The sequence below is a fragment of the Micropterus salmoides genome, unplaced genomic scaffold, assembly GCF_014851395.1.
Source record: "Micropterus salmoides isolate LMB-PRFRI ecotype aquatic unplaced genomic scaffold, ASM1485139v1 Ms_hic_scaffold_18, whole genome shotgun sequence".
Taxonomy (NCBI): domain Eukaryota; kingdom Metazoa; phylum Chordata; class Actinopteri; order Centrarchiformes; family Centrarchidae; genus Micropterus; species Micropterus salmoides.
Genome location: NW_024040928.1, coordinates 28,930,185 through 28,941,413, shown reverse-complemented (window position 1 = coordinate 28,941,413; position 11,229 = coordinate 28,930,185). Strand labels below are relative to the sequence as shown.

At 42.1% G+C, this 11,229-nt stretch overlaps 1 protein-coding gene and 1 long non-coding RNA gene across 2 annotated transcripts; one reads left to right on the top strand and one right to left on the bottom strand.

Moving 5' to 3' along the window:
- Positions 1–5,365: 5,365 nt before the first annotated feature.
- LOC119909253 lies at positions 5,366–9,904 on the bottom strand. The gene is made up of 3 exons (XM_038727366.1): positions 9,682–9,904; positions 8,072–8,347; positions 5,366–6,453 (listed from the first exon to the last, which is right to left on the bottom strand). The coding sequence occupies exons 1-3, from the start codon at positions 9,809–9,811 to the stop codon at positions 5,696–5,698; spliced, it is 1,164 nt and encodes a 387-aa protein (XP_038583294.1). The 5' UTR covers positions 9,812–9,904; the 3' UTR covers positions 5,366–5,695.
- Positions 9,859–10,414, top strand: LOC119909254. The gene is made up of 2 exons (XR_005445411.1): positions 9,859–9,926; positions 10,183–10,414. It is a non-coding gene; the product is annotated as an uncharacterized LOC119909254 (long non-coding RNA).
- Positions 10,415–11,229: the final 815 nt, after the last annotated feature.

Below are 11,229 nucleotides of genomic sequence, written 5' to 3'. Positions count from 1 at the left end.
TGTTGTCAAAACACGCGTCATTGTAAAAATAACGGGGTTTTTGGATTAAAGAGAAGCAGAGCGCGATCCAGCCGGCCCAAACAACCGGACCCGGTGATCGCTCAGAGGAGATGAAAGACAGCCAGGAGAGGAGCCACGCTGGCCCGGCTTGGACTTAAATCTGCTCTAAAAGAGCCGGTCTGGACAAAATGGGACTCATGTTGACCAGACAACGGAACTCAGAGACCGTTATGCCCATATTGTTACAGAGACCTGCCAAATCAACATCAAGCACCCGGCAGGTGGTCCATGTTCTGAGCTGTCAGCGCAAGACTCCGGCAGGATGAGAGGAGGTGGACTCGATCGATGAGGCTTGGTGCACAAACGCAGTCAAGATGGACTCTTTTTCACAAATGTCAGATCCTTTTGTTACAGATTAATAACTCACCGCTCTGAAACTCTCGCTCCAGTCCGTGTTGCCAAGCTGGTCGGCAACACGTACAGCTGAACCCGAGCTGTTTACCGGCTTCTCGCTGACCCGCCCTTCTCTGCTTCTGATTGGCTAGTAGTCCTTAACTAGGAACTGAGCATGTGCAACTCCCAACAAAGATCATTTAGAGACAAGATGCCTCACTCCATAGCTAAAACGAAGCCTTCAACACAGGGTGAAAAGAGGAGCTGCAGCAACGTGCAGTAAGTTTTTGAAAATTAAACCATGTAATAAGATTATGAACCTGAAAATGAGCTGCTGAATACCAGCTCTTTCATTAGATCCAGATTTGATGACAAGTCAGTTACTAGAGTCAGATTCAGACATGTTGTTGGGTTGAGGTTTCCTGATGTGAAGTTCAAAGAATCCAATTCACATCATTGTCATGCTCATCAAACCATGAGTGTGTCATGTTTCCACACTCCTGCATTCAGATTCTGCCTTCAATTTGTCACCATCTGGCACAAAACTAACCAGCTATGCCGTAGTACTGCGAGGCAGCGCAGGCCACTCTGTTAGGGATGAACGGGGACACTTCCACGGCGTAGCCATGACGGGCCGGACAGCGAAACACCTTCACCATCGTCAGCAGCTGCCTGCAGCCCGACTGGGCTACCTGCTGGAAACACCAGAGACTGTGTTAGAGATGAACGTTTGGTTTTTTCTTCCATTGAAACTGTATGTTTATAAAGAAATCAATAGCCACACTTCAACTTTACAGCTGTTCCATGTGGGCTGAGGACAAAACGAGACAATTAATGGATTAAAATATCACATTAAGCTGACTGGAAAACTAATACTTAATAATAATAATTCTAAATGTATGATTTTCATTTTAGTGTCAGATCATAGTGAGAATAAAATGTTTACGTGACATTAAACCAACATATTTGGGGACGATAAAATATTGTATTAATTTAAAGCATCCAAAAACAACTGATTTAGCATAAATGGGCAAATGTTGTAGTTTTACAGTCGCTCTGTGGCTTTTTTTGTTATCAATACTGAATTTAAGTCGCACCTTGTATGATAATTAATGTGCATCAAATATGTAAAAGAACACATTTCGTGAAGAAGACCAAGGAAAAAAGAAGTGCAGTCATATTTAAGTAGAAAACAGGAGGAGACCTTTGGGTTTTATCTGTTCTCTCATTTTGTGGTAGAGACGAGCACAAAATGACAACAATATTAATGAAACACTCATCTTATTTTAGACTGGCTTAACTCTTTGTCAGACTCGACTTCACTATGAGGTGTTTTTATTTTATATTTGACATCTCCTGTAGAAAGTTCGCTAAAATAGGCTGTTTCAGAAGCAAAATCCCGTTTTATCAGCCGTTATTGACTCGTCTCAGTACTCACAGATAAAAGACGACCAGCTTCGGGCTTTAACGGCACGTAGAAACGTTAAAACATCTGAGATCCGGCTCGTTAATCGGTGAAATGAGACGTTTCGACCGTCCAGCTGCTCCTCAGCGCGGCGACAACTTCACGACTCCAGACTGCTTCCGTGTTGACATCAGCTGACCCGACTTACCCGGATGACAGCCTGGTCGTGTTGTAAGTCTCGCGAGGCTTCGGTAGGTGGCGCTGTTTCACCCAAATAGAAAAAATTAAAATAAAAACACACGACTGATGATTATTCAGTAAATATACAGCAAGTTTGGGAACGAAGAAAATAAATGTCTAAATGTGTTTATTATTTTTTTATTATTATATTTTTTATTATTTATATTTCAAGATTGTTTTGTAAATATTATGAAAGTCTGGTAAAAGGTGTGGATTTTGTATGTTTCCTGCTTCAAAAACATGTTAGGTAGGTTCTCCAGAGTGTACAGTGGCTGCGCACTGCTCCCTACAGGCATACAGGTGAAACTCGAAAAGTTAGCATTTCGTGCAAAAGTTCATTTATTTCAGTTATTTACCTTAAAAAAGGTGGACCTAATATATTATATAGACTCATTACATGCAAAGTGAGATATTTCAAGCCTTTATTTGATATTTTGATGATTATTGCATACAGCTTATGAAAACCCCAAATTCAAAATCGCAGAAAATTAGATTACATGAAATCAATTTAAAAAAAAGGATTTTAAATACAGAAATGTCCTCTGCCCTCTGAAAAGTATAAATCATGCAGATGTACTCAGCACTTGGTTTGGGCCTGTTTTGCATGAATTACTGCCTCAGTGCGGCGTGGCATGGACGCTATCAGCGTTATTGAAGACCAGGATGCTTCAGTAGCGGCCTTCAGCTCTTCTGCATTGTTCGCTCTCATGTCTTTCATCTTTCTCTTGGCAATGCCCCATAGATTCTCTACGGGGTTCAGGTCAGGCCAGTTCGCTGGTCAGCAGTAATCCCATGATCATTGAACCAGGTTTTGGTACTTTTGGCAGTGCGGGCAGGTGCCAAGTCCTGCTGGAAAATGAAGTCAGCATCTCCATAAAGTTCGTCGGCTGAAGGAAGCATAAAGTGCTCTAAAATGTCCTGGTAGACGGCTGCGCTGACTCTGGACTTAATAAAGCACAGTGGACCAACACCAGCAGATGACGTGGCTCCCCAAACCAACACAGACTGTGGAAACTTCACGCTGGACTTCAAGCATCTTGGACTGTGTGCCTCTCCATCCTTCCTCCAGACTCTGGGACCTTGGTTTCCAAATGAGAATCAGAAAAGAGGACTTTGGAGCACTGAGAAACAGACCAGTTCTTTTTTTCTTCTGACGGTGTTTGTTGTTCAGGAGCGGCTTGATTTGAAGCCCGTGTCCAGGACCCGTCTGTGTGTGGCGGCTCTTGATGCAGTAACTCCAGCCTCAGTCCTTGTGAAGCTCCCCTGCACATTTGAACGGCCTTTTCCTGACAACCTCTCCAGGCTACGTCATCCCTGCTGCTTGTGCACCTTTTTCTCCACTTAACTTTCTATTAATGTGCCTTGATGCAGCACTTTGAGAACATCCAACTTCTTCTGCAATGACCTGTTGAGGCTTTCCCTCCTTGTGGAGGGTGTCAATGATGGTTTTCTGCACAGCTGTCAGGTCAGCAGTCTTCTTCCGCTGAACCAGACTGAGAGACCAATGAAAGGCTCAGGAACCCTTTGCAGGTTTTTAGGATTAATTAGCTGATTAGAGTGGGACACTTTGAGCCTACAATACTGAACCTTTTCACAATATTCTAATCTGAGATTTTGAATTTGGGGTTTTCATAAGCTGTACGCAATAATCATCAAAATTATATCAAATAACGGCTTGAAATATCTCACTGCATTTAATGAGTCTATAAAATATATTAGTTTCACCTTTTAAGTTGAATTACTGAAATAAATGAACTTTTGCACGATATGCTCATATTTTGAGTTTCACCTGTATGGGTTAAAAGCAGAGGTTGAATCTCGCTACATGTATGTGTCAAAATAAAGTACCTTTACCTTTACCAGTTGCAAAATAACTTGAAATCTTAATATTGACAGATTGAAGCAAAATCATCATTTTGGACTGTGGCGTCTGGCTTCAACAGAGAGAAATGTTGTACCAGGATCAGGGCTGGACAATAAAACAGTAACAATAATTATGGCAATGTATATTTTTTCACTATCAGTATGATACATTTTCAATAAATATTCAATACATTTTTGATTTTATTCACTTGACAGAAATTAGGAATGAGGAAAAAGGACAGAAAAAAGCTTTTACTTGTTTTGCTAATGTATATTTTATCATAATTGTTTTGAATGTTCTACCTTAGGTTTGTGAAGTGATCCACTGTGTTCACCATAAAGAAGAGTTTAAACCACAATTCAAATCTTCAACTTTTACTCAGGACCAGATATCAGCCTTTAAACTCCAAAGAAATAACAATTTGACACTTATTGTGATGATTATCAAAAGATATGAAACTTTTTATTGTGATAACATATTTGGCCATATCGTCCAGCCTTAACCAGGATGTATCTTTGCTATATTTATATATTTATAGGTGCTATGTGTCATCCTCAAGCTCGGGTCCTGCGCAGTATCTTAGCTGTTCCTAGGGCTGCACTCTTCTGGACTCTGATGTTTTACCTGGAAGCTGCTGTAGCCGCTCTCCCAGTTTGAGAGTCACGGCCCCCAGTGCTCCGATCACCACTGGCACCACTGTTGCTCTTACTCGCTCCTCTTTCTTGGTATTTCTCAAGCTTCTCGTGTTCCTTCTTTTTGATGTTGCTGTCGCTTGGGATCGCCACATCTATCGCTGCAGCCTTCTTCTGCTGTTTGTCCATCCGCACGATGTACGGAGGAGTCCCACAGGATCTTAGCTCGGTCAGGAGGTGTCTTCCAGTTTGACCTTGGGACTTCCAGCCCATACTCACGGCAGATGTTCCTGTACACTACGCCAGCTACCTGGTTATCGCGTTCCATGTACCCACTTCCTGCCAGCATCTTACAACCTGCTGTTATGTGCTGTACTGTCTCAGGGGCCTCCTTTCATAGTCTGCACCCGGGGTCCTGCCTGGTGTGTACACTGCTGTTGAAAAGTTTGAGGTTGAAAGAAAAGCAGATTTTGTCCATTAAAACGTCAAATTGATCAGAAAGACATTGTTTGTGTTGTAAATGACTTGTTGCAGCAAAGGGCTGATTTGTAAGAGAATACCTGCAGAGACGTACAGGGGCCCTTTATCAGCAACCATCAGCCCCAATCAGAGTTTGTCATTTTAAAAGGCTACTTGATCTTTAGAAAACCTTTTGCAATCGTGGTCGCACAGCTTAAAAACGGTTCTTCTGATTAAAGTAGTTGAGCATCTGGAGCATTAAGAGTGAAAAAGGGTTTCTAACGACAATTGGCCTTTTAAAAATGGTCAGCTTGGATCAGCAAACACAGAATGCCATGGAAACATGTTTACAACATTAATGTCTACACTTTCTAAACCATCAGATGTTATTTTAATGGACAAAAACTGTGCTTTTATTTTGAAAAGTGACCACAAACGGTCGTGTATACATTTAAGAAATAATCTGATGTCCGATTAATGTTCTGAAAGTGTGATTTTTCTACACATAAAGAAAGATTAAAGCCGTTTTTAGTGCTCACTTTGATTAATTTACATGCAGTATATAAAACATAATACAAGATTTTATTAAAAACAGCACAAAAACGTGAGAAAGGACACGTTCAGCAACAGTATTCTAAAAATGGAGGATAAAATGTGGGGGAATTAAATTATTATTGGAGTCCACTGGGATCCGTCCTGGATTCATTCAATAAAAATGTTTTCGGATTTGGGAAAACTCGTAGCACCAAACTCCGCCTCGTGCACAAACTGCTGTATCTTGGTTCTGACCCACGACTGTTTCTCTGCAGGAAGTCTTCTCATGGCCGGAGCCAGGCTGAGTAAAAACAGGGTGACGTCGTCTCTCTGATCCACGTCGCGGTCTCTCTGAGCCTCCCTGGCCTCCATCCTCCTCAGGAACTCCTCCAGCAGACCGTCGCTTCTCTTCCTCTTGGCTCGGGTCGGCCTGGGAGACGCGGCCGGGCACTCCTCCTCGCCGTCAGTTAGGTCGGACAGCTCCGCCACCACCGCTTCCTGCTCTTCTGTTTTCAGGTGGCTCGGCCTGGACGCCGAGCAGGACGGCGGCGGGCCGTGGTGCGTCTGAAGGTGATGCAGATGCTGCAGATCAGGTCGCAGGACTGCCGGGGAAGACGGCGCAGGAGGCATCAGCTGATCAGAGAGCTGCGAGGGAGTGTGCGAGGAAGCTAAGGACGAAGCCAGAGAGGTAACTGACTGCATCATCATCTCAAACAGCTCCCTCATGTTAACCTGCTGGACCTGCTGCATTTGAACGCCGTCGTCTGTAGCTGCGGCCTCTGAGGTCACCTCGGTCAACTCGGTCTTTGCGTCTTTAAGTCGGACGCCGTCTCTGTTGGCAGAAGACGGCCGCTTCCTCTGAACAAACTCTGAGGAGGAGGATGAAGATGATAGTGTTGTTGTTGTAGCATCTGCTACAGCGATGCCTACAAAGACAGATAAAACAAATCACCTTTCATTTTCACCCCACAGCTAGAAGCACCGCAGGTTCTTGTGATACTCAGCACAAGACTAAACTAAACTACGGCTGCGTATCGAACCTCAGGTTAGATTTTTCCATTTCATTCAGGACAAGCGTTTTTTACTTGTTTACTTGCTTAGTTCTGCTCAATTATTATTTTGCATGGACCAATAAGGAGCTGGGACTGTTACTGAATGTTACATGAGAGTTAAAAGAGGCTGTGGCGGCGGAAAACAGACTGGGAGTCGTCGCAAAGTAAACGGCGACATGCGCAGTAAGTGTTACTTGCACGTACAGAATATTTTAATAAAAATACCAAAACTAAAACTCTGTCAGAAGCATCGTGTTTCTGCTTTGCATGACTTACAGTGAGGGAATAAACTTTTTGATCCCCTGCTGATTTTGTACGTTTGCCCTGCTGCCTTGAGATCATTGACAAGATCCTCCCGTGTTGTTCTGGACTGATTCCTCACCGTTCTCAAGATCGTTGCAACTCCACGAGGTGAGATCTTGCATGGAGCCCCAGACCGAGGGAGATTGACAGTTCTTGTGTGTTTCTTCCAGGTGCTGCTTGGCGATGGTCTTGCAACCAGCCAATACTCTTTTCACTCATTAAAACATGTTTACATGCGTGTTTCAGATTTTTTTTTTTTTGTTGTTCTTCTTCTGTCTCTCACTGTTCAAATAAACCTACCATTAAAATTATAGACTGATCATTTCTTTAAAACGGACTACACAAATAACACAGCAAATGTCTTTCCCCAAAACCGTTTGGAGCCCCCTGGGGAGGCCCTCTGAAAACCTCTGGGCTAAGTTATTTGTTGTGACATTTAACAGTTTCCCGAATATAAACTCAGGTTTCTGTTTGTTTCATACACAGGAGTCAAGTCTCGTCTTGAACTGTGCAACCTGCACAAACACAATAGTTCTCTGTGATTAAAAGCAACGTAAAGCTCACAAAAAAAGACCAGATGACTTTAAGATAAACACTCACTAGTCAACTAAAACTACAGCAGTGTGATACAACAGTCCTGTAGTAAAGGAGCTGTACGGTGTGTCGCATACGGTGGCTTTATTAGAGCTAGTCTGAAACAAAAAACTGCTGCTGAGGCTGAACCAGACCAGGAAATGTGCCACAAAACCAAAGCAAGGAGCTTAAAAGCTCCGTAGAGCTGCTAAGGTTTGGCAGTAGAACTTTTCTTTTGACTCATCTGTAGATAATTTCTTTCTCACTCAATCAATAAATTGTTAACGTGATACATAAAGTCATAAAATAGAGACAATGCCTGTCACAGTTTGTCCTGAGTCTAAAACTCAAAGATTTTCAGTTTACAAATAAATAAAACAGAGAAAAGCCACAAAGATTCACATGTGAGAAGCTCCAACCAGTGAAGCTTTTGTGTTTTTTTTCGATTAATCTATCAACAGAAAACAAACTAATCGACTCACTGTTCCTAATTTGGTATTAAATACTAATTACTGGAACTTTAAATGTGAAGATTTGCCGGTTTTCTGTTTCGTACAGGATCACACCGACTCTGCAGCCTCAATCCAACATTTAGGGAAACTCCTTCACTACGAACCGTAATTCTCGTCGTCGTCGCTCCGTGTTTCGCTGGTCGTGCTGCAGCCCACCATTTCAGACACCTGGTACTGAGAGGGCTGCGGGTTCAGAGCCCAGCCGTTGGTGCCCGCTGCTCTGGCGTCAATGAACGGGTTCAAAAAGGACAAAATAGCCGAATATCTCCACGGTCTGTAGTTAAAAAGCCCCACGCCACTCTCACGCCTCTCTTTCTCCCGCTGCCTTTCCCGCCGGTGTTGGTCCCTCAGCATCTTCCACTTCCGTCTGCATTCAGACTCTAAAGAACGCAGGAAGAAAAACATGTTGACTTTACCACTTACTCAACATTTCGTTTGCGTCTGGCAATGGAGAGTCAAACCGCCACACTGGGTCACACGTTGCTTCATCACATCCACATCTGGGGCAATTTGTAGAGTCACCTTTTGAGCTCTTTTTAGCTCCTTTAATTTTGCTACTTGGGACTGAAAAATGCATTCTGTTGCATAATAATAATAATGATCTAATAACTAACTTTATTTATTTACTAACTATGCGGGATGAAAAGGAATAAAACAAAGCAAGCGGCTCAGATAGATTTAGAATTAGCTGTCCTATAAAAGTGCTTTTTTTTTTTTATTTATTAGAGACTTAAAAGACACTAAGTGTAGCATAATTTCTTTTGGCAGGTCCTTCCAGAGCCTCGTGGGCCCTGACAACAAAAGCTCTGTCCCCTTTAGTTTTCAGCTAGGACTCAGGGAGAGACGGTAGACCCCTACCTGAAGATCTCAAACAAGAGAAATGTCTGTTGCAGGACCAGGAACGACAGCATTTAGTTAAATCATGAAATCCAAACAACACATAATTACTACATTTATCTGACAGCTTTACTTACTAGTTACTTTGCAGGCTCAGATTTTACGGACATTAAAACATGTTGCACTGTTATCATGTTTTATAAGTTTATATATATATTTTTTTTTTTTCAAAGCTCAGGCAATTTCATAAAACCAGCTGTGCGCTGTAGTTTTTTGGCAAACAGCACGATTCAGATGCTGCACCAGACTGTGAAAACACTCGCCTACAAGTGCACGTAGGCCTACTGCATTGAAACTATGACTTAAGTACAAGTATTATCAGTAAAATGTACTTACAATATCAAAATCAAAAGTACTCATAGAGCTGAAAAACTACCTTGTGGCCGTTTTAGTGTTATAAATGATTGGATTATGCATCATCTCTGATTAACAGTTTACAGTTGCAGCTGATTGAGGTGGAACTGATTTGGATTATTTTTGTTTTTCATTGGTTAAATCCCCACTACATTATAATTTGCCTGGTTAAATAAAGGTGAACTAAAAATAAAACACAACATTTGTGATGTTTTTGTTTTGTTTGACAGATTTACGTCCTCAGTAGGAACCAATGTGCTTGTAGCTGAGAGCCGCAGATAGTCGGAACGTCTTGAGAGACGTACTCGTATTGTTTTGATCTTTTCTCGCAGGGTTTTGTTGGATTTTTGGAGGATTAATCAACTTTAAGGAGTCTCACTGCGCAGCCACAGTAGATGAGACGGTCGCCGGGGTGTCCGTGAAGCAGCGGCGGTGTAAATTCACGAGTAAACCGGAGACTCACCGGGAACACCGACTATCTCCGCGACCTGCCGCCACGCGTCGCTCCTCATGTTCAGGTCCCGGTAGGTCAGAGAGTTCGTGTCGTACAGACTCGGGAATCCGGACACAGCCATGATCAGTTTATACTCCATGTTGCATGAAACACCTGTACCTGCCCGGTGGAGTGGAGCGCGAGGAGGAGGAGGAGTAACAAAAACAACCGAGTGCTTAAAAAAAACAAAAAACAACGGTGTGCTTCCGTTTCCGGTGCGACGACCGCTTATTGGTTCTTTTTATTCCACCACATTTAATTTTTATTAACTTTGGTTTCTTTACAGATTCAGATTATTAGTACAGAATTTACAAGTAGGATATATATATATTTAAAGTATATATAGTATAAAGTGGCTCCACTTTTACCGGCTGCAAAACTGCAACCTCCTAATTTTCCCTGAGCACCTTATTTACATATTCACCTTTGATTTGTAGATTGTGCGTTTGTATCGTTTCATCTGTGCCGCAGGAATCCATGTTCACGCCTGCGGATACAAAGACACAAGAGGCTGCAGGAAGTCTCTTCGGTGGACGCAGAGCTGCGAAGATGCAAAGTGGCAACAAGCTGTGGGGCAACTTTGAGTGCATGCAAATGTCCTGTGTCGCTCTGGGCTTCACCTCAGATGAAACAACCCACAAACCACCTGTCAGTTTCCCACACATTGACAACTGCCCATTCACCAATTAAAATGATGTCAGCATTTACTTGTCTATAAGCAAAGCAGGTACTGCACATAGTATACATACAAATGTTATATACATTTATATGATTTAATGGGTGTGATGAGCAGAGCTGCCAACCTGGAAAACAGTGGCGGCTGCGGGTCTCACAAGTTCCCTGTAGGAGGCGACATCGCTGCAAAAAGGTCGGATCTGGTCAGCAGCATAATGTATGTTCACATGCTCAATCATATTTTTAAGACACATGGGTTCAGATAATGTATCTGGGGGTCTTTACTAGAGAAAACACGTGGGAAAAACATTTAAGATTCTCTATTGTTGTTAAAGTTAGAAGTTCATGTTTATTTATTTATATGTAGGCCTAACAAATGCAAAAGTAAGTATAAAGACACACGTTTCATGCTCATTTTGTATGTCTGAAACAGAATACATATTGCATTTCTTTTTTTAACTGCTGTTACTCCACAAATTTATATATACACACAGGTGCTGGTCATATAATTAGAATATCATCAAAAAGTTGATTTATTTCAGTAATTCCATTCAAAAAGTGAAACTTGGATATTATATTCATTCATTACACACAGACTGACATATTTCAAATGTTTATTTCATTTAATTGTGATGATTAAAACTGACAACTAATGAAAATCCTAAATTCAGTATCTCCGAAAATTAGAATATTACTTAAGACCAATACAAAAAAAATGATTTTTAGAAATGTTGGCCAACTGAAAAGTATGAGCATGTACAGCACTCAATAGTTAGTCGGGGCTCCTTTTGCCTGAATTACTGCAGCAATGCGGCGTGGCATGGAGTCCATCAGTCTGTGGCA